The following is a 23,973-nucleotide window of genomic DNA, read 5'->3' on the forward strand; positions in this document are numbered from 1 at the left end:
ATAAATAGGTTTACTTTCCACATACTGTTCTACTTCTTGGTGGTTTTTTTTTTTTTTTTTACTAATTAATATATTACGGAGAGTTGTCCAATTTAACAGATATATATATCTACCTCATTCTAACAGATGAGTTGTATTCCATTGCTTGAAGGGATTAGATTTGAGAAGATTTAACCAAACTCCTTTTCATGGATATTCAGGTGATTTCCAGAGTTTTTGGTTTTGTTCTTACGAAAAGTATTGCAATAAAAGTTTTTCTATATACAACTTTATTCACTAATTTTGAGTGTATCTAGTCAAGGCTATGGTTTTTCCAGTGGTCATGTATGGATGTGAGAGTTGGACTGTGAAGAAAGCTGAGCGCCAAAGAATTGATGCTTTTGAACTGTGGTGTTGGAGAAGACTCTTGAGCGTCCCTTGGACTGCAAGGAGATCCAACCAGTCCATTCTGAAGGAGATCAGCCCTGGGATTTCTTTGGAAGAAATGATGCTAAAGCTGAAACTCCAGTACCTTGGCCACCTCATGAGAAGAGTTGACTCATTGGAAAAGACTCTGGTGCTGGGAGGGATTGGGGGCAGGAAGAGAAGGGGACGACAGAGGATGAGATGGCTGGATGGCATCACTGACTCGATGGACGCGAGTCTGGGTGAACTCCGGGAGATGGGGATGGACAGGGAGGCCTGGCGTGCTGCGATTCATGAGGTCGCAGAGTCGGACACGACTGAGCAACTGAACTGAACTGAAAGGGTGAACTACTGAAAACAGAGCTGCTGGGCTCAAGGGTTTGTGCATTTAAAATTTGGTAGGTACTGCAAAGTTCGCTATTAAGAACTGCCCTAGTTTAGACTCCCATCAACATTGAACATTCTTGCTGTATTGATATTGTCAAACTTTATAATCTTTACCAGTCTGATGGGGGTAAGTGGATTTCTGTTGTTTTAGTTTGCATTTATTTGATTACATGGAACATTATACAGTTTTCATATATATGTTGTATTTCTCTGCTATACTAGTCAGCTTGGGCTGCTAAAACAAAATATCATTGACAGGGTGGCTTAAACAACAGGAATTTATTTATCATGGTTCTGGAGGCTGGGGATAGTCCACAATCAAGGCACTGGCAGATTTGATGCCCCAGTGAGGACTCTTTTCCTGGCTTGAAGACAGCTGGCTTCTCACTATATCCTTAGATGGTAGAGAGAAAGACAGAAAGTGCTGGTCTTTCTTCCTCTTCTGATAAGGATACTAATTCAGTTAATCCTAAAGGAAATCAACACTGAACATTCATTGGAAGGACTGGTGCTGAAGCTGAAGCTCCAATCCTTTGGCCACCTGATGCGAAGACTCATTGGAAAAGACCCTGATGCTGGGAAAGATTGAGGACAGGAGAAGGGGGTGATAGAGCATGAGATTGTTGGATGGCATCACTGACTCAATGGACCTGAGTTTGAGCAAACTCTGGGAGATAGTGAAGGACAGGGAAGCTTGGTGTCCTGCAAGTTTGGTATACGATCATGGGGTTGCAAAGAGTAGGACACGAACAACAACAATCCCATGAGGGGAGAGGTCCCATCACATGACATCATCGAAACCTAATTAACTCCCAAAGGTGCCATGTCCAAATACCACCACATTGGGGTTAGGGCTTTAAGACATGAACTTACGAAATGTCTGTAAACTACCCATTCATGCCCTTTAAACCTACTTCCGTTGGGTTGTTTGTTTTTTTCTTCCTGATTTGTTAAAACTCTTAATAAGTGAGAGAAATCAGCAGTTTGGGGTCATTTGAGAAGTGCCTCATGTTTTTCTTCTTCAGTCCTGATATGTTGTGTGTATCTTGGGCAAGGGACAATGGGCTAGCAGTTGACAGAGCTTTGAGCTTCTATTACTTGTTTTTATCTCTCACTATGATTTATTCTTTGGTTTAGCTGTTTGTCACTGACTAACCAAGGTCCTAATTTTAGGAATAGTGTGTCTGAGAACATTTGGAATTTTTCCCATCCTGCCTCACAGAAAACTCCTTGATCATCAGAAAAGAAGGAGAGAGGAGGGTCGTCAGGAGGACTGGAAGGAGTAGAGGGCGGATGGGAGGCTGATGGAACTAGGAGGCTGGTATCCAAAGCTCTCCTCCCTTTATTTTTTCCTTTGATATTTCTTTCTTTCTCTGCATTTCCACTCCTTCTTTCCTTTCTGTTTCTCTGTTTTCCCCTTTGTTTCTGGCTGTGTACTATAAAAATACAATTCTGGAGCTTGTGGTTGGATTCTCACCATGGGGACCGAGATGGAATTTCAAATCACTCACCATAATTCAACTTTATAAATTAGAGAATTCTTATGAATAGAAGAGGATGGAATGTGGTTTCATGTTTTCTTTCCCCAGGGACCCTGCCCAGCTGGGCAATAGGAAACTAAGTCAAGGGTGGGATTAGTTCTAGGAAGTGGATTTTTAGCTGCAGTCAAAGCTAGACATTATAGACAATGCCTTAGTTATCTGTGTTCATGATAAATCAGGAAGTGATGGGTAACTGAATTCCCAAACGTGCCAGGAATATACTTCCTCTGTTTGATTATCCCTATTATCTTTCTACTAGGACTATCAAAGTGGATTTATTTCTATTCATTTTACTCTTCTGTTTTCCACTAAAAACACAGACAGGGAGGCAACATGCTGCATGAAAAGCAAAAGTGCTCGAGTAGGAGTCATGTGTGTGCCTCAGTTGCTCAGCCTAACTCTTTGTGACCCCATGGACTGTAGCCCGCCAGGCTCCTCTATTTGTGGAATTTTCCAGGCAAGAATACTGGGGTGTGTTGCCATGCCCTCCTCCGAGGTATCTTTCCAACCCAGGGATTGGACCTGAGTCCTCTGCATCAACAGACGGATTCTTTACCACTGAGCCACCAAGAAAGCCCAGAGTAGGGGTCAGGAGACCTCAATTTTAGTCCTGTCTGTGCTCTTCACTAGCCAGAGACCATGGGTGAGTCATACAGCTTCTCTGAGCCTCAGTTTCTTCCTGTAAAAGAGACAAAATAATCAATCTCCCAGAGTGGCCCAGGGGCCCTGTAAAGTGGTGACCTGGGGTTAGTGGTGCCAATGCCACACAACCTGTCCCCATGCTTGTGAGCTGTCTGCACAGTGCTCAGCACAGAGAAGGAGCTTGACAAATGTCTGTATGCTTTTTTTCCTTGTCCTGGAAGGACCAACAGACTGTGTTAATTTCCTATGGCCATTGTAATAAATAACTACAAACTTCATGGCTTAAAGCAACAGAAATTAATTCCCTCACAATTCTGGAGGCCAGACATTCAAAATCAAGGTATTTTCAGGACTGTGCTTCTTCTAGTAGCCAAGGGTGAATTCTCCTTACTTCTTTCAGCTCGTGGTGTACTTCTTTCAGCTCCTGGCCTGTGGCTGCTCAACCCAGTCTCTGCCTCTATGGTCACGTGGCCTTCTCTGTCTTCTAAGGACATTTGTTATTGGATTTAGGGCTCCCTCCTCCCCCCAGAAGAGGATGATCTCATCTCATCCTTTAATTACATCGACATTGACCCTTTTCCCCAATAAGGTCACATTACAAGTTCTCAGGGTTAGGGCATGGACATATCTTTTGGGGAAAGCCACCATTCAAACCGCTTCCCACACTCTAGGAATTACTTTATATATCAAGCCTGCAACCTGATTTGACACTTTTTTTTTATAACCACCCAGTGAATCCATCATCAGTTTATTAATAAATCAGGATATGTCAGGGAGGAGAAGAAAGAACAAAAGCTTGTTTTCTGTTTGCTGTGTTTTGTATTTACAAATAAGAGAAAAGCCTTCTCTGCTGGGTCCCAGGTTTAGGACTGATGAGTTGACTGTATTTGCCACTCGTGCGGCCATCCCCGTCTAATGTTCACATCTGGTGATTAGGAAACTGCAGCCCTTCGGTCACAGAACCTTCTGTCCTGACCTTGCTCTAACCATGTCTCCTGCTGGCTCCGCCCACATGACCTCTGACCTCTCACCGCAGCTCTCTGAACATGGTGCCCGTAGACTGGCAGGCTGACATCCAGCTCTGGGCTCGAACCTCTGATTAGATGGTTCTTTGCTGAGCTGCTCAGCCCTCTCACTCATCCTGCCTTCAGGGACCCAGTTTAAACTCTCAAGGTCATCCAGAGACCCGTCTGTGCCCTGGAATGTAGTTGAGTGACAATGACAGCGCTCAGCCACTCAGTTGTGTCCGACTCTTTGTGACCCCATGGACTGCATGCAGCCCGCCAGGCTCCTCGGTCCACGGGATTTTCCAGGGATACTGGAGTGAGTTGCTATTTCCTCCTCCAGGGTAGTTTCCCATGGAGGGAAGGTCAAACTCGTGTCTCCCACCCGTTGCGGGTAGATTCCTTACCCCTGCACCACCTGGGAAGGCTGTAGAACAAGCCCCATGGTTTCAGGGTAACTGAGTGCCAGGACTCTACCCTGGAGCTGAGACCTGGAGGACTTTTAATGACCACAGTGTGCTACAGCAGTGGCTTACACTCACTCCCTGAGCACTCACTCGCCTTAAGCACTTGGGTGGGTTTCCTCAAAGAGTCCTCACACCACCCTCTGAGGTAGTCTTGGCTCCATGTCTCCAGGTGCTGTGAAGGAGTTCAGCCTTACTGGGTTTGTTCCACACAAAGGGGAAGACAGTCCCTGTACCTCTCACCTCTCAGGGTTATCCTGGGGACAGAGGAGTATAACTGTGGAAGGTCTTCAAACTCTTGGACCTTTGGGTAAACAATGCTACCCAAAACCAATATCTAAAAAAAAAGAAAAAAAAAAAAGCTGAGGTAGTCTGGAGGCATTTATGCATGTCACATAGAAGCCTGAGGCTCACTGAAAAACCCTCCTTTTAAGAAAGTCATAGTGTTGCTCACGGCTTCCCCAGTGACTCAGTGGTAAAGAATCTGCCTGCAATGCCGGAGACCCCGGTTCAATTCCTGGGTCGGGAAGATCCACTGGAGAAGGGATAAGCTACCCACTCCAGTATTCTTGGGCTTCCCTGGTGGCTCAGCTGGTAGAGAATCCACCTGCAATGCGGGAGACCTGGGTTCGATCCCTGGGCTGGGAAGATCCCCTAGAGAATGGAACGGCTTCCCACTCCAGTATTCTGGCCTGGAGAATTCCATGGACTGTATATTCAGACCACGGGGTTGCCGAGTTGGACAGGACGACTGAGTGACTTTCACATAGTGTTTCTCGGGGTCCCGAGGGTAGGAAGGACATTCCAGGGGAATGATTCAGAAGCTCGAGAGCAGTCTGCTGGAGAGAGAGCAGGCAGTGCTGGAACTGCCTATACTGGGGGCTGAGCAGACTCGAGTCCAGCCTCTGCTGCAACCACATGACTGAGGCAGGTCACAGGTCTCTGATCCTTGGGTGGGAAACTTCATCTCTGAAAGGTGAGAATGTTTGTAACCAGGGATGCCAAGAGGACTGGAAATTACATGTGCTATCTGGCACCAAGTGGATACCAGAATAATTACAGCTATTTTACCATGATTCCTCCTCTGAGGACTTGTCAACCCATACCCTACCCAGCCAGGCAGCCGGTTCCCCAGGAGACTCCCCTAGTCTTGTCTTAGCTGCATAAAGCTCTTTGCTGCTAGGTCCAGTCCATTTGTGCAACCTGGGGTGCTTCTCTCCTTGTTCTCAGGTCCTAGCTCAACACTGGTATACAGCTGGTACTCAGAGCCTGTCTGCATCATGAAGAAACAGAAGGATACCCATGCTTAGCACTCTGCTTGGCATGATAGCTCTCTGTGAAAGGGTCAATTAAATGCATGGGAACGTCGAATCACCTTCACTTAAAAATGTCACTTTCTGACATTTTTAATCTCTCCTGATTCACCACGGAAGCAGAAAAGATGAAAAGCAGAAAAGATCATTATGGTTTTACCAAGCACGTATTTAATGCCTGCTCTCTGCTGTGTGTGTAGATATCCTAACTTAAATCTTCTTGGAGCCTGTGAGGTAGGTAGGTAGGTACCATCCCTCTTTAGGACACAGAGAGCTTCAGAAACTTTCTGGTAGTACTGGTACAAGTGGCAGGCGTGTGATAGGGGCATCTGCTTCTGCAGCAGGTCCTCTAAACCCTGATACTGCGTTGCCTTTACTGCATGGAGACACTGGGCCTTGGCCTCCTCACCGACTTGAGGGAAGCCCTGTCCTTCTAGCCTGGACCCCAAGGACCTGAGGGGTAAGCCTCAGTTAAGATGTGAGAGCAGTGCATTGTGCTGTCCAAGGCCATGGTCCCCAAAGACAGGGTCACATAGGTGAGCCCTATGCACTTGTGCCTTTATGTGTCCCTTCCTTTATTAAAAAAAAAAAAAAATATATATATATATATAATATATAAAAATTATATAAATATATAAATATATAAAATATGTATATGTATATATATAGTTATGTCTTTGTATGTCTTCCTTTATATATATATGTATGTATGAATGTATGTATGTATGTGTGTGTGTGTGTGTGTGTGTGTGTGTAGATATATGTTCATTCTATTTTACTACTTCGTCTGTATAAGGATGAGTATAACCCAAGCTGGATTCTATTTTGTTTTCAGATTTTAACACAGGCCCTGTGCCAACTTGTGCCTAATGGATAAGCCTTTTGGGTTATCCACGGCCTATGCGGGTTAAGCAGGAGCGGGTATTGCGGTCCCCTAACAGGCCTCTGTCTCCACAGGTCCCGCAGCGGATGGCTGTGGCCGAGGGCGCCCCGGAGGACGGCGGTGGCGGCGCCCCGGGCGTGTGGGGCTCCTGGGGCCCCTGGTCCGCCTGCTCGCGCAGCTGCAGCGGCGGCGTGATGGAGCAGACGCGGCCCTGCCTGCCCAGCTCGTACCGCGCACGCGGGGGACCACGGCCTGGAGCCCCTGCGCGCGCCTTCACGGGCCACGTGGTGTCAGCCGTTCGCACATCGGTGCCGCTGCACCGGAGCCGTGAGGAGACACGCGCCCCTGCCGGCCTCAACTCTAGTCGCCAGGGCCCGGCGCTGCGAGGCAGCCGACACCCGCAGGCCCGGGGCCGCGAACCCACGGCGGAGAGAAGGTACCTGCCCTCCCGACCCCCAGGCGCCCTCCCGCTATCGTCCCTGTACCTGCTGGCACGTGCCACGCTCGCCATTCTTCATCATAGATGTCGCGGTTAAAGCTTGGTTTCTGCCAGGTGGGGAGGAATTCTTGGTTCCACGGATCTCCTTCCATCCTTTGATTTATTTTGCAGCCTTTTACAGCACTGAGGCCACTCCCACCCACTCTGTGATTCTGAATTGTCTTCAAAGTGAAGCTGAGTTTAAGAATGTCCTTAAGCTCAGCTTTAGGGAGGCCCTGAGGAGGACTGAAAGAGCTGCCTGGAGCGGGGAAATCTCGTTCCTGGTGCTCCTCTAGCGCTGGGGGAGAGGGAGAATCCTGGCCGCAGGCTGTGTGGGTTTGAGCTAAGAACACAAAACAAGGGGCTTTTTAAAGCCAAGAGCTGGCATGAGTTTGGAATCCCTGAACAGGTTGGGTGTCTGGAGTCTAACTTGCTCCCAGCCTATAGATTTCAGGATTCTATGAATTCTTCTAGAAAGTTTCTCCAAATTATTTTGAGTGAACTCACAACTGTGAGAATATGTCTAATTAATTAGACATATTCTAATTAGATCTAGATATTTTTTAGAGTCAACAAAATCAGAATAGTTGTATAACTCTCCAAAGCCTTAGGTGGCTAGGCTAGCATAAATAAACCAAAATAGGCAGTGCCCATGGCAAGGCAGGAATACAGATGCTGAGAAAAACTTGTTAGTGAATGAATCAACCAACATTCACAGATTATTCAGTATCCCTACTGCAGCATTTGTTGGGCACCCAAGGTTCATGATAAATTCTGAGAGAATATTCCTATGAAAGCAATTTTTTGTTCAGTTGTATAGTCCTTTCTGACTGTTTACGACCCCATGGACCACAGCACACCAGGCTTCCCTGTCCTTCACTATCTCCTGGAGTTTGCTAAAACTCATGTCCATCGAGTCGGTGATGCCATCCCACCATCTCGTCCTCTGTCAGAGAATGAAAGCAATAAACAACAAACATTTACAAGAAGAATAGCAAGTATAAGGCGTGCTCACTGTGCTTAACAAAAGTGAAAGTCTTTGTCGTTCAGTTGTGTCGGACTCTTTTCGATCCCATGGACTGTATGGGATCCTCTGTCCATGAAATCCTCCAGGCAAGAATACTGGAGTGGGTAGCATTTCCTTCTCCAGGGTATCTTCCTGACCCAGGGATCGAACCTGGATCTCCTACACTGCAGGCAGATTCTTCACCATCTGAGCCACCTGGGAATCCCTGCTGCGCTTAAGAAATACTTAGTTTAGTCATTAAGCCAAATTAATGCCCAGTTCAGGGAGGGTGCAAGTGTATAAGATGGGCTGCCTGGTCCCTCTTGTCAGTTGCAGTTCAGACATTAGCATCGATCGCCACTGTGGTTAACACTGCCTGAGTCCTTTTTAGCTGCCAGCCACCTAGAAATAGAGAGGAGTTACAACCCATCCACCCTTGCCTGCACAGGTCTTTCTTGACCCGGTTGTTAGGATTTTGGAGAGAAAGGGCCATTTCACAGAGAAGATGCTTTGGCCGAATCCTGAATTGATCAACCAAATTTGAGCTGATAGAAGGGAGAGTCTGGAGACCTGGCTGGCCTGCCAGTTGGAGAGTAAAAGAGAGATCACCTGGGAGAAGGTGCTTCCGTCTTTCTCTGTTCCTGCGTATAGACCCGAGGACCTCCCAGTATCACTCTGGGACTGAGAGGCTGCTGCTTCTAAAGCCAAGGGTTTGGTTTGTGTTATCTCTCTTCATCCTGATCACAACCCCATAATAACATAGCTCTCCAGTCCCTTATCTGAAATGCTTATGGCAGTGGGCATTTTAGAACTCAGAACTGTTCGGAGTTTAGCAAGGTGATTCAGGGCACATTTCACACGGTAATGGCATTCCTTCCATGGCCTGGGGCAGCACCCCATCAGCAAACACATTACTACTGCTGCAGTGAAGCCTGCAAATGTTCACATCAGCTGGGAAGAGAAAAAAGACCATAAAAAGCCTTATGTCAGTTAAGGCGAGGCTTGCTGCCCAGAGTTTTGGTACCAAACAGAAAAATGCAAAAAGTAAAGGAAAGACAAAAAGTTGGTTTTCCAAATGCTTGGTTTCAAAATTGCAGATTTATAACAGCTTATGGAATGCCTGTTCTGTACCAGCCACTGTTCTTGTCTCTTTTCACGGACAACCCTATGAGATAGGTACTAATATCATCCTCATTTTAGAGGTGAGGGAACAGAGGCCCAGAGAAGGGGTGTAACCTGCCCAAGGTCACACAGCTAGTCTGTGAAGAGTCAGGATTGGAACTCAGGCAGTTCTGGCTCTAAGGATGTGATGAAGTGTTACACATGAGGATCTAAGGCCCGAAGAGGTTTAAGTGATTGCTCAGATTCCTAGAGCCATGAGAAAGCTGAGATTTGAAGGTGCTACTGACTCCAACCTCAGATATGCAGGTGACAGCACCCTTATGGCAGGAAGTGAAGAGGAACTAAAAAGCCTCTTGATGAAAGTAAAAGAGGAGAGTGAAAAAGTTGGCTTAAAGCTCAACATTCAGAAAACGAAGATCATGGCATCTGGTCCCATCACTTTATGGCAAATAGATGGGGAAACAGTGGAAACAGTGTCAGACTTTATTTTGGGGGGGCTCCAAAATCACTGCAGATGGTGACTGCAGCCATGAAATTAAAAGACGGTTACTCCTTGGAAAGAAAGTTATGACCAACCTAGATAGCATATTCAAAAGCAGAAACATTACTTTGCCAACAAAGGTCTGTCTAGTCAAGGCTATGGTTTTCCCAGTGGTCATGTATGGATGTGAGAGTTGGATTGTGAAGAAAGCTGAGCACCGAAGAATTGATGCTTTTGAACTGTGGTGTTGGAGAAGACTCTTGAGAATCCTTTGGACTGCAAGGAAATCCAACCAGTCCATTTTAAAAGAGACCAGCCCTGGGATTTCTTTGGAAGCAATGATGCTAAAGCTGAAACTGCAATACTTCGGCCACCTCATGCGAAGAGTTAACTCATTGGAAAAGACTCTGATGCTGGGAGGGATTAGTGGCAGGAGGAGAAGGGGACGACAGAGGATTAGATGGCTGGATGGCATCATTGACTCGATGGACATGAGTTTGAGTGAACTCCGGGAGTTGGTGATGGGCAGGAAGGCCTGGTGTGCTTTGATTCATGGGGTCGCAAAGAGTCGGACACGACTGAGCGACTGAACTGAACTGAACTGAACTGAACTGACTCCCAGATCCCTGGAGTACTAGGGACTTCTCTTCCAGCCTCTGTGGTTGAGAACCTAGGAGAGCTGCCTGGGGAACAGGCTCCAGTTGGCTGGAGGCCTGGGCTGCAGGCATTCCAGCCCATGCGTTTTGGCAACAGGAATTTTTTTCTTCTAACTTATTGACAAGGGGCCAATTACTGTTTACTATGAAGTTCCTACAAGTTTCTATCATGCTTTTGTAATTTGACAGTTTCAGATGAAACAATCCAATTATTAGCCTGGAAGACCCACACTGCTGACAAATGTGGAGCTCTTCCTAGCTGACGAAAATCACATTTGCTTATATTTATTAGTCATTAGGAACTTGCATAGCATATGTGACCCCAGAAGAGATGTCAGTGTGTTCTCTGGATGGCTGTCTGCCTCACTCTCTGTTTCAGGTTCAAGGTTTGAAGCAAAGGCCATTGGGGGTTTAGATGTTTAAGAAACTGTTAGATTGTTATGCTAGCCAACTGAAAACCTAACTGGAGCCAGATAACAAATAAAACAAAATGATACAACCTTCTAACAAATATTTATTAAGCATCTAATATGTTGTAAGGCCCCAGACAGACACAAAGGTATAAAAACCAGATTAGGGATGCTCCAGATTCTTACTGACAGAGCAGTTGTTTGCAAATGTAACTTTTTTTTTTTTTGCATTCTTAAAAAAAATTTTTTTAATTGGAGAATAATTTCTTTACATTGTGTTTATTTCTGCTGTATAATAATGTGAGTCAGCTGTAAGTATACATATATTCCCTCCTTGAGCATCCCCGTGCCATCTCGCTCTGCTAGGTCATCAGAGAGCACTGAGCTGAGCTCTCTGTTATACACTTGCTTCCCACTAGCTGTCGGCTTACGCATGGTAGAGTGTATATATGTCAGTGCTACTCTCTCAGTTCGTCTTACCTTCTCCTTCCCCCGTTGTGTCCACCAAGTCCATTTTCTACAGCTGTCTCTCCATTCCTCCCCTGTGAATAGGTTCATCTGTACCATTTTTCTAGACTCCATATATATGCGTTAATATATGATACATGTTTTTCTCCCTCTGTATGACAGACTCCAAACTTTTTTTTTTAAGTTTATTTTTAATTGGAGGAAAATTGCTTTACAATGTCATGTTGGTTTCTGCCATACCAAACTTAACTATTTTTTGAAGTGTTAAGAATCCTGTCTGCAAAATCAGTCTTAGGTAGAGGCTCAGTTTGTCACACAGACAAAAGCTGAGCTGCTCTGGTTGAAGCCTCATAGGCCTTGCTGTAGAAATCCAGGGTCTAGATCCAAATGCCACAATGGTTTTCAACCTCTGTTGACCATAAGAATCCTTTGCCCATCTTTTAGAAGTCTTGATACCCTGGTTACATCCCAGATGAACATCTGGATCTCAGAGGGTTATGCTTGGATGTCTATATAATGTCAGTCCAGCCAAGTCTGGGAACCACTGATCTGGAAGTATCTCTTTGGAACCTCAAGGTTCCGTGGTAAGTCATTTAGGAATCAGTATTGTCCAGCAGAACTTTCCAGGTTTGGTGAGCACCTGGAATCACTTGCAGTGGGGTGGGGAGGTTTGTTAAAAGAGGGGTTGCCCATATGCATAAAATAGGTAATTAATGAGAACCGACTGTATAGCCCAGGGAACTGTAATCAGTGCTCTGTGGTGACCTAAATGGGAAGGAAAACCAAAAGAGAGGGGCTATATGTATAGCAGATGCACTTTGCCCTAGAAACTAGCACAACATTGTAAAGCAACTATCAGTTCAGTTCAGTCACTCAGTCGTGTCCGACTCTTTGCGACCCCATGAATCACAGCACACCAGGCCTCCCTGTCCATCACCATCTCCCGGAGTTCACTCAGACTCACATCCATCGAGTCAGTGATGCCATCCAGCCATCTCATCCTCTGTCGTCCCCTTCTCCTGCCCCCAATCCCTCCCAGCATCAGAGTCTTTTCCAATGAGTCAACTCTTCACATGAGGTGGCCAAAGTGCTGGAGTTTCAGCTTTAGCATCATTCCTTCCAAAGAAATCCCAGGGTTGATCTCCTTCAGAATGGACTGGTTGGATCTCCTTGCAGTCCAAGGGACTCTCAAGAGTCTTCTCCAACACCACAGTTCAAAAGCATCAATTCTTCGGCACTCAGCTTTCTTCACAGTCCAACTCTCACATCCATACATGACCACTGGTAAAACCATAGCCTTGACTAGACAGACCTTTGTTGGCAAAGTAATGTCTCTGCTTTTGAATATGCTATCTAGGTTGGTCATAACTTTCCTTCCAAGGAGTAAGCGTCTTTTAATATCATGGCATCATGAAAATCACCATCTGCAGTGATTTTGGAGCCCCCAAAAATAAAGTCTGACACTGTTTCCACTGTTTCCCCATCTATTTGCCATGAAGTGATGGGACCAGATGCCATGATCTTAGTTTTCTGAATGTTGAGCTTTAAGCCAACTTTTTCACTCTCCTCTTTCACTTTCATCAAGAGGCTTTTTAGTTCCTCTTCACTTTCTGCCATTAAGTAATTATACTCCAATAAAAATTAATTAAAAAGATAATTTAAAAATAGCATAAAGAAGTTCTAAAATAAAGTGGAGTTGCCCGACCCCCACTCTCTCCCTTGCTTAATGAGGACTTTATTTTGTAGGTCTGTGCTGTGTCCTGTGTGGCTCTATTTTAAATGATTTTGGTATGCTCCAGAGTTTGAGAACCACTGCTCTAAAACGTTGGGAAACACGTGAGTGTAAATGCCTTCGGGACAAGGCAGTGTGTTGAAATAGTCATGGTAATGATGATGGCTACCATTTTGGAGCTTTCATATGTACATATGCTGTCGAATGCACTGTAATTCTAGCTTGGCAAAAAGTTTGTTTGGGCTTTTCCATAAGATGGTACAGAAAAGCCCAAATGAACTTTTTGGTCAACCCAGTGTTTACAGCTCACATGGCCCTGTGAGGAGGTTGCAAAGACTCACATTTTACAAATGAGAAAACTGAGACTCTGAGGAATGAAGTGACTCCACCAAAGTCTCCCACTTCAGAAGCAGCGGAACTATAATTCTCAGTAGGTCTGTCAGAGTCCAACAGTAAAGCTCTTATCTCTGAAATGAGTATTTTTCAAAGGGGCGTTTTGAAAGTGAGGCTTCTCGTTTCCAGCAGGTGTGGTCCAGAACAGCTAAGTGGAGGTTAGAGACACGTCTTGAAAAGTGGGTGAGGTTTGGTAGTCGAGATTTAAAAGGACTGCTTCTCTTCCTCGCAGTGTTTAGCTCTCTTACCAGGGAAATCCTTGCATGTAGTCCTGGGCACCAGAGGGGTTCAAAAGAGTTGGAAGCCATGGTCCTTGTCCTTGTGGGCCTGACACTGAGTCTGGGGATGAGGGGCAAACCCACAGAGCACTGAAAGGGCCAGAAACAGTGAAGATGTGACCAGAGTTCAGGGAGATTGGAAAGTCCTTGTGGGATGGAGTTGTCAGGAAATACTGCACAGAACACATAGAATTTGAACCCAACCTTGGCGAATAAATACAATTTACTTGGCTGGAATTATGTGGAAACTTCTTGAGTCTACCATTTGTTTGCCATATCAGATCTTTGTCTCATTAAAACACATACACTCACACTTTAAAAACCCTTAGAAATCGTGTCATTACTGATTGGTGCTCTCCCAAGCATCCTAAAGTTACTTAACTCCTCTGAACCTCAGGGGCTTCATCTTTCAAATAAGAGCAGCATATGATAATATCCATGTTCCAGTGCTCTTCTCTCAAATCATCCCACCCTTGCCTTCTCCCACAGAGTCCGAAAGACACATGTACAACACCCATGGCTGATTCATGTCAGTGTATGGAAAAACTACTATAATATTGTAAAGTAATTAACCTCCAATTAAAATAAATAAATTTAAAAAACCAAACAAAAACAAATAAGAGCAGCAATAGTAATACCTATCATATCGGATTGTGGAGTCTTGAAATGAAATAATATTTGCATTGCCTGGTCCATAGTAGTTGCTCAGTAAATTATAGATCTAATTCCCATTATGAATATAGAGGCTGGGCAGTAGTGTGTTAGATAGTTCCAATTAGAACTGTCATTAAACTCATCTGTACTTAGCATATTCCTCTCAGACTTGCCCTTCTAGAGAGCCTTTTTCAATGTTAAAGGTAATACTCATGACTTAAACTAAGTTTGGTAAACTAATACTTCTCTGTTTGAGATGAAAATTTTCTCCAATATTTACCCCAAAATTATTAGTAATAACTTACATATATAATGACTGTATATAATGTTACATATTGGTTTGGCCAAAAAAATTCGTTTGGGTTTTCTGTAACGTGGAAAAATCCAAACTTTTTGGCCAACCCAATATCCAGTAACACTGAAACCATCTCTACCGTGAACTCCAAAATCTGTGTGGGATCACAGGGGAAACCAACTAGCCATGGTCAACAGCTGGCCATGCAAAAGTTTTCACATAAAGTATTTGCTTTTAAAGGCTTCCTCTGAATTACAAGGCTTAATTCAGCGAGATGACCTGGGCATTACCGTTTGGTGTTTCATTTTCGTTTTAATTCAGTCAACGTTCCTTGTGTATTTGTTACGAACCAGGCCCTGTGCTAAATACAGAGGTATAGTCAGGGAAAGGAGGTGTGGTTTTCAAGGACCTCCACACCTAATGAGCAAACAGCCCAGAGATAACCACCAGAATGCAGGGTAGTGGGTATCCTGCCCATGGGGTGAGTGAAGGGTTGCAGGAACACAGAGGTGGAGCTCATTCTTGGAGAAGTAAGTTACCTGGTGGTGGAAGTCCTGCCTTGCAGGGTGAGTTTGCATTATTCAGGTGGGAAAGAGCTGGGAAGTACTTGGTAAAGATGGGAGATGGCGGTGGTTTGGTGACGCAAGAGGAACAGAGTCTCCTTGACCTCAAGGAGTGCATGTTGGTGGGTTGGGGGAGGGAGACAAGCAGACATTGGCAAGACCAAGCGCTCTCTTAAGAGGGGTACTCAGGGCGTGGGGAAGGAAGGGAGGGGCAGAAGGAGGCCTGGGGAGCCCGAGAAGGCATCACAGAGGCAGTGATGACTGAACTGAATTTTGAAGAAGAAGAAGGATTTTAGCAGAGGTCATTCCCCAAAAAGCAAACTGCGAGGGCATGGTGAGCCTGTCACGTTCTGGAAGTTCTCCGTGGTCTGATGGGGCTGGAGCACAGGCTGTATATGAGGGTGTGTGCAGGCGAGACTGGTTAAGTCCACAGGCTCCTTTCCAAGGAGGGGTTATCAGGCAGTCCTAAGGGGACTGAAATAGAATTTCTTTGAGAGAGGCAGTCCCTGTAAACATGGAAAACTAACTCTTTTCCATCTTAAAGCAAGATGGTGTCTCCATTGTATAGTTGGTTTAAATCTCTTCTTAATGCCCTTGGGATTTTTCAAAATATTTGGCTCTGCCACCCCGTGCCCCATCTCCGTAAAGCTTAGGAAGCTAGGGTTTACTGCCCGGGAGCTTAGGCTTGCTCTTCCAGTTTCGCAATAGGTGTTTCAGTCTCCTCTTGATGCTGTAACACTGACCACAGATTTGGTGGAGAAAAACAGTACAAATTTTTCTCTTACCGTCTGGAACTCAGAAGTCTAAAATCGAGGTATTGGAAGGGCTATTTTCCTTCTTGGGGCTTCAGAGGAGGATTTTTTTCCTTCTCTTTTCCAGCTTGTGGAGTCAGCCTGCCTTCCTTGGCCTGAGGATGTTTCCTCCTATCACTCAGCCCTCTTGCCTCTGTCATCTCCTCTCCTTCTCTAACTCTTATCCACTGATCTTCTCCTTTTATAAGGACCTTTGTAATTACATGGCACCCACTCAGATAATCCAGGATAATCTCATTTCAAAATCTTTAGCACACCTGCGAAAATCCCCTTGCCACATAAAGTTACTTTTCACAGGTTCTGGGGATTAAGTATGTGGGCATCTTGGGATGGAGTGGAGTGGGGTGGGGAGCATTAGCCAGCCTACCATAGTGTACATGCATTTGGGGGGTCTTAAGAATACCCTAGTAACAGGACAGTTTCTGTGCTAGCAGAAGCACCAGCCACTTCCGCACATCATGCCTGGTAGCCGTCTGTGGGAAATCCAGCAGCACGGGTTCCGGCAGAACAAAGAACAGGAAGGATGCATTCCCCATCTAGCCCTCATGTGCTCTTCTTTGGGACAGGTGGTGTTAATCAGGACAGTGATAATGAAGTTAAACATAATAGTTGCCCAGGGCTGCCGGCATAGAATAAAGAACTCTGTATTCCAGTCCAGAGTCCAGGGTCCAGTCCCCAGCTCTCGCTAATGCTTTGATCTTGGGGAAGTCACCTCATTTCTCTGAGCCTTGGTTTACATGTTTATAAAATAGAGGGATTTTATCCAGTCATTAAGGTCTCTGGCCTGATGTTGATGTGTTGTTGTGGTCCGACTGGATTGCTCTTTTAAATGCTCCCACCGTCCTTCTGCCATCCGGAGTGATGGAGGGATGGTGGCTGGGAGGCACGGCTCTCAGACCTGTTTTCCAACATGTTCAGGAATGCCATGGCTTTCTTTCTCTCTCTGAATCCACAACATAACCCGCTGTTCAGATTTCTGCCCCATCACATGAGTTTTTCTTAAAAGTGCTGTCCACACGTCAGAGCCCCTCTTCTTGGTCTCCCCCCGGGCCTTTTCACTGGAGGCATCTGCATGTGTTTCCTCGCCTGGAGAAGCTCCGGGCTGGGAGTCATTACACCCTGCTTCCTGTCTCATGGCCATCATTTGCTAACTGGACGACCTTCGGGAATCACTTAATCTAATCTATAAAATCTGCATTATTATTTGTCTCTGTCTTCCATACCCTCTGCAGAGAGGGTCAGTTGAGGTAACAACTGTAAAAGTACTTCAAAAATACAAGACACTGTTCAAAACCAACATGGCTTGATAATTTTATTATCACTGACCAGATCACCTTTGGGTTTTTAGAGCCTTGTATCTTTTTCTGTAACATCTTGTCTGTACATACACGTGCGTGTGTGCATGTAGTGTGTGTCTGTGTGTGTACACGTGCGTGTGTGCATGTAGTGTATACGTGTGTGTGTTTGCTTGAAAGGTCTGTGGTTTCGAAACAGGACAGACAGGATCAGCCCTAGATCCTAGGCTGTCCCTCCATTTCCTACCTCTTCGGGGAATTGTCTTTGGCTTATGGGTAAGAATCATTTGTTTTTTTAGCTCCTCCTTTCCTGCTCACTTTCTTGGAGGCCATTTGCATTTCATCATCAATAACTCTGGAGCACTATGTTATTTCTGTCCCAAGGGCCCCTGGAGCCAAGTGGGCCCCTTCATGATGCTGGATAGGAAATTTTGCTGTTAATTAAACTTCACAAAGCCCACTTGCCATTTTCCTGACCCTCTGTTGAAACTTAAGGAGTCTTGTTACATCCAAGAGGGGCAAAAACCACACAGCAAAAGACGGGAAAGCTTTTGGCCTTGTCTGTGTTTCTCCTTGGAAAATCTCCCTGATAATCTGGGCAGTTAGCAGAGCAAGCAGGTACATCTGTTTTTAAAATGCAGACTCTACATTTTCGGTGTTTTTTGTTTTCTTCCTGCAAGTAGAGTTTGGTTTCTTTTCCTCCTTTTGAAGCAGGATTTCCACTTAGTCCCTGAATTGTTTGACATGAAGTTACCTGTTGATGCTAACCAGATAGACGGTGTTTTAATATGCTTTGGTTTCTGAATCTGAAACCTTAGCCCCTTTGTGGTGCGAACGTTTGTAACAGAGCCGGACCCGCTGGTATGTACACTTCTGCCTGTAGGTTAGGAGAGATTGGAGCCAGATTTTAAGCTTGAGTGACTCTGCTCTCAGACAAGGCTCCAAAGAGCCCTTGTTCCTTTCTTGTGGCATTTCATTAAGTGTCAGAAGTATTTCATTAGTTATCAGAACAAAGATCACATTTGCCATAAGAATGCTGCACTGAATCCCCTCCAAGTCATTCATAACTCAGGGTTCCAGAAGAGAAGGGTGATGGGCTCTGGAAAAAGCCTGACAGCAATATGTGTGTCCCAGAAGGGGATCTCAACCTTGCATCCGGGACCCCTAGGGTTCTCCTTGGATGCTCGCCTGGTGGCAGTCAGAGATGCCTTTGTGTGAGGATGGTGGGGGGAGCACATCTTGTACGTGAGGCGTACTGTCATTTTTTTTAGTCACCCCCTTCCTGCACGCATTGCTGATTTAGTTGTAGTAAAGAAAATTATTTTTGTAGCACCTGCTATGTGCCACATTAGTCACATGTGTATTTGAACCTTAAGCAGCCCCGTTTTACGGTTGAGACCACTGAACTAAGGTTGAAAATCCCCAGCGTCCTGCTCCTTTAAGGGGTGGAGAGGATCAGAGTGCAGGATTGCCTGACCCCAGCCGCTTCACTCTTCCCACTCCAAGCCTGTAATATGGATGCAGGTAATTTACCTGTGACAGAGTTTGGAATACAGAGGCTATGGCGTCACTGTTGGTTTTCATGGTTAAGTACTAACAGCCCCTCAAGAGCATTTTGAGTCCTTACTTTCTTACCTTAACTATACGCACTTTCCTGGGCATATAGCTCTTCTGGCTCATCTCTGTTAATTGTAACAAGGCCAGCCACAATGGATGTTTATTGAGAGTTTACTGTGTGTAACAGGCTGAATACAGCTCTCTCCCCCTACCCACCCCAAAGGTATGGAGTCCCAAATGAAAAAGACTTTGCAGATATAATGAAGGATCTTGAGATGGAGAGATTATCCTGGTGGGCCCTGCATGCAACCATGAGTGTCCTTATAAGAGATGGGGAGACGGAAATTTGATACCCAGACACACAGAGGAGAGGTGATACAAAAACTGAATAGAGAGCGATTGGAAGGTGCTGTTCTTGAAGATGGGAGGGATGGGGCCACAAGCCGAGGAAAGCTGGCTGCCACCAGAAGCCAAAAGAGACCAGGAAAGAGACTCCTCAGAGCTTCCTGAGGGAGCACAGCCCTGCCAACCACCAACTCCATTTCGGTCCATTGACCCTAATCTCGAATTTCTGGCCTTCAGAACTGTGAGAGGATCAATTTCTGTGGCTTTTGGCCACCGAGTTTGTGGTAGTTTGTACAGCAGCAACAGGAAGCATACGCAGTATTGAAGGCTCTGAGCTAAACCTCTAGGGACTCTTGCATAAAGTAATCCATATTATCCTTTTTTTTTTAAGTACAAGATCTCTGCACTCAGAGAGATGAAGTAATGAGCCTTGGGGCCCAGAGCTAATAGGTTGGAGAACAGGGCTTTGAAATGGAGTTTGGCTCTAAGCCTCTGCTCTTAACCGCTGTATAGTTCTTTCTTCCTGTCCCCTGACTTATTTCTCAGCCTCATGCCCTCTACATCAGGCCTAGGTCAAGATCACACCTTGCCCCAGAGACTTCCTTTCCCTCTTTATGGTTTGACTTCCAGGCATGCATTATTTTCTTTTTCCTATAGAAACACTTAGTCCCTCGTGGGCCTTGTGGATCCAGCAGCAGTTAACTAAGATTTCCCTTTTCCTCAGTGATGAGAACATGTGGGCTAGTGCTAAAAATGTTTTCTTTCTGGATTTGGAGGGAAGCAATAATTTCCCCCACCCTGTTTTCCAGTAAATTCTCATTCCAAGCAGTCTATCCCTGTAATCCTTGGTGAATGGCATTTGGTATTTATAAACTGTACTCTGTTGCAGCAGTTTAAGCTCCTTAAGAGCTTACCATTCATTCATTCGTTCAGTAACATTTGTTAATATCACAGTAATATCCATTCATGTAGACTTTCTATCTTGGAAAGTTGTTTAATATCTTTTAGACTCAGTTTCCTTATGTATAAAATTGGAGTAATGACCCACTTTACTGTTTGCAGTGAGAGTTAATGGATAACATGTATAAACCATTTGGCAGGTGTTCAGTAGTTGCTGTGATCTGAATACTGAATTTATGTAAGTACATGATGCTATTTGAGGGGATGGAGTAAAGTCTAGGACAAATCTCTTTTTCCTTCAATTAACTCAGGGTAACAGACCTGCATCTAAAAAAGGAAAAAAAAAAAAAAAAAAAAACACTTCTCTAATGCAAGTAAGAATGTTATGAATTTTTTTCATACATGACTATTATAATAGAAATATTTCATATTTAAAACAAAGAAAAAATATACATGGTACATGGGTACACATTAAGTGGTATGTGTAAAAGAGGAGACATTCAGAGTATGAAACACCGTTGCTTCCTCCATGGACGATTCACATAAAAAATGTTCAGGAAATGTAAGTTGCATCAACACATTACTGTTCCATTATTAAATTCAGCAGCATGTACAGAAAATAGTGCTTCAGTTTGCTTCAACCTGCTGGGGGTCAGCCTCTGGGGCAGAGAGCACTGTTTGAGAGGCCCCGGGGAGAGGGGTTAGGAGCTCACATTTGCTCAGCGCCTGCCTGGCCCGGTACTGTGCCCCACAGGTAATCTCATTTGGTTTCCCTTTTAAGCCCCTGAGTCCCCCAGGGCTGCTCAGGTTCAGATCACAACACACACCAGCAACAGGTTTGATTCTCAAGAGGGTTCCTCTCAGTTAAGCTGGAGAAATGAATGCATCACTGTTCTTTCATGCAAATCCAGGCTGTACCTCCCAGCCCCCATTTGGCTGTCTGCCTCCGCAGTGACCCTCATGTGTGAAGGTTGCAGGCTCTGTGTCTCTCTTCTTGGGGACAGTTCAGCTCTCATGGTAACCTCCATTTACAGAGAGTCCCCAGGGGCTAGGCCCTTTCCCTTCATTATTTTGTTTAACCCTCACGGCAGCCACTGATGAGGTAGTCACCATTATTCCATTTTGCCACTGGAGATAGGAAATGTGGCCTGACTGACCCAGGATCGCAAGGTAATAAGTGGCTGACCTGGATGGTTTGATGGAATACCCAGGACCTCTCTATCTCCCCAGTTACCACCCCTGTCCTGGTTGATCTCTTAGTTTCCTTATCTTCAGGGATGCCCTGCCCAGCGTGAAACAGGGTGGGGCCATCATCTTTCTCTGAGCAATTGAATGTTAACTTAGTCTCGACTGGGATCGTCTCTTTGGTACACCTCCATCAGCTCATCTTTTGCCTTTGCGTGAATCCAAAACAGATGCCTCTTCCTCTGGTTAGGTCCATCCCCTCCCTGGGAAGACACACTGCTTTTCAACACCCAGGTGTCCTGGTGCAGTGAATAACCTGCTCAACTACAAGTGGCAGCCGTGCAGGCAGTGGGTACTATTGCTTTCTATTGGTCTGAAGTTGGTTTCCTTGAAGACTGACACCTCCTCCCACACCCGCCCCCCCACCCCGCCACCGCCATGCCCTTATTCCACCCCTCGAGGCCCATACTGCACAAGCACCTGAAGATCAGTCCTGGAAACCCAGTATCCTTCAGATGTGCAGCGGCACCAGGGAGCACTGTGGTGACTTGTCCTTAGGGATGCTTGGCTGGCCTCCAAACACCATCCTTTAGACAAGGAGAAGCAGCCTGATGGCAAGATCTATTAATAAATCAGAGTCCAGGTCTCTCCTGAGATCCTTACCCCAGAAGGACTGGGTCTGTTCTGAAGGCTGTTTTATATTTGGGGTGTGTGGAGGTGGGGGGACAGTACTATGGTGCTCACTGTCTGGGCTGCCAGCAGTTGGGTGGGGTCACTGAGAAGAAGGTTTTCTCAGGGCTTGGCTTCCTGGCGCAAAGAAGGCCTTTTAAACTTAGTTGCTCCAAAACCACCATTCTACTTCCTTTGCTAGATTTCAGACATCTTGGTTCCTGCTAGTGCCCCTGAATCCATTGATGAAAAGACCTCATTCCTTTTCTCTTATTAAAACAAATTCGTCATTTCCTCTCGCTCCCTCTGCCTCCCCAACTCCCCCACATGTAAGCCTTTGAGTTCCTTCTTCCCTGCGGGCTCAGAGCAAACCTGTCCACTGATTCTTCCATTGATCTTTAAATCCAGACCTTAAATACTTTCCAGGGAGCAAGCAGATCTGGTTAAACCGGCTAATGTGTGTGACAGTGTGTACCACCCAGTAGACAATCAGGAAAGCTTTTGTTTTCATCATCTTAATTTTTATTTCCCTAAGTGGTCGGAGTTTTGCCTCTTATCTGCTGTAGACAGCAGAGAATTTATTGCCTGGAACAGCTCTGGCAGGACTTTCAGTCTTCTGAACTTCTAAGAAGACATATGCTCTCAACCTAAACCATTTGCTCACAGCCTCTTTGAACTCAGCACATGCTATCCTTTCTCCATTTGGCAGGTGATCACAATGGAACAGGGTGAGTTTTAGGAACACAGGGCTCTCTTTCCAGCTTTAAGCTGCAGACTCCTTTCCTTCCAGCTTGCCTTGGATCACGCACCCCTTGGTGAACGCATGTTTCTGCTTTTCAACTGCTGCTCCCTTCCATTCTTCCTCCCCTCGTGTTTGAGTGTCAGGGTCTCTCTAGGTGGCCAGTGGCTACTGATGCTTAATTTCACATCAACTCCCTTTGCTTCCCACCCAGAAGTGTGGGGCTGCCTTGACTTCTTGCTTATTGGAACTCAGAGCTTTTATATCTCTGCTAATTGATCCACAGAGGTAACCTTTATTGACCCGTTGGTAAGAAATGGTGAGCAATTAAGCTCTGGTCTCCAACAAGTGTTATTTCAACAAACATTCACAGAGTGCCTCTGGGTCAGACCCGCTGCTAATCTCAGGGATTACACACACAGGAATAAGAAGCTGACAAGCCTTGCCCTCAAAGACTGGAAGACTTGGGGGGAAGCCAGGCCTTTTACTCAACAACATTACCAAGATGCAGTGTTAATGCCGAGGCAGAGGGGTGCGCAGACGACAGAAAGCGCTTACTGTGTGGGGGCCGCCTAGGGGAAGCATGCGGGTGCTGATGTTTATTTTGGGCTAGAAGGCTGCTCCAGTTCAGAAGTTTGTAGGTAGGGTAGAATTCCAGGCAGGCTCTTGGAGGCACAAGAGCTCAGTGTGTTTGGAAAATGATGAGTGATTTTTGTGCCTGGAAAGTGTAGGGTTGGTGGCAGGAGACAGGGGGAGAGGATAAAGACTGGAATTGAATATGAGACGAGAGACTGAAACCAGTTGATGAAGGTCTTAATGCGGCATCAAAATGAATGGGCCTTAAAACCATCTATGTTTGAACTTTATTTTCTAGGCCGAATGAAGTCATGAACATTTTTTTCTTTTTAATAGAGGGTAATGATCAAGGGGCGTGCTTATGAAAACGAATCTGGTGGAGAGAGAAGTCAAAAGTACATGAGGGTCCCGAGTTTGACTTGGCTTCCTCATGGACCGGGATGCGTGCACAACCTGGGAATATGCTCTGGGGTGCATTTTGTCATCATTGTAGCTACTGTATTGGATGTCCAGAGTCAGTGCAATTCATTACCTAGGCTCTGTTGCCCAAGTACATCCAGATACCAAAGAAGCTTGGCACAGGGCTTCCGATGGCCTTTGTCGATCTAAAATCTTCTGGGAGTATGTGACTTTTCAGTTATTGACAGTGACATTTCAGAAGAATATTTTCTCCCCTAACTGTTTATGCTCCTTTTGTCTTTGGGGATTACAATTTATAAA

The 23,973-nt window shown here is 45.5% G+C and overlaps 1 protein-coding gene across 1 annotated transcript in view; it reads left to right on the forward strand.

The window, feature by feature from the left end:
- The window catches only part of THSD4 (thrombospondin type 1 domain containing 4), a 614,837-nt gene that overhangs the window by 49,520 nt on the left and 541,344 nt on the right, over window positions 1-23,973 (forward strand). The window contains exon 2 of the mRNA XM_052646870.1: window positions 6,714-7,075. Coding sequence (XP_052502830.1) covers window positions 6,714-7,075 — 362 coding nt within the window. The remainder of the gene's footprint in view (window positions 1-6,713; window positions 7,076-23,973) is intronic.

The sequence above is a fragment of the Budorcas taxicolor genome, chromosome 10 (assembly GCF_023091745.1).
Source record: "Budorcas taxicolor isolate Tak-1 chromosome 10, Takin1.1, whole genome shotgun sequence".
Taxonomy (NCBI): Eukaryota; Metazoa; Chordata; class Mammalia; order Artiodactyla; family Bovidae; genus Budorcas; species Budorcas taxicolor.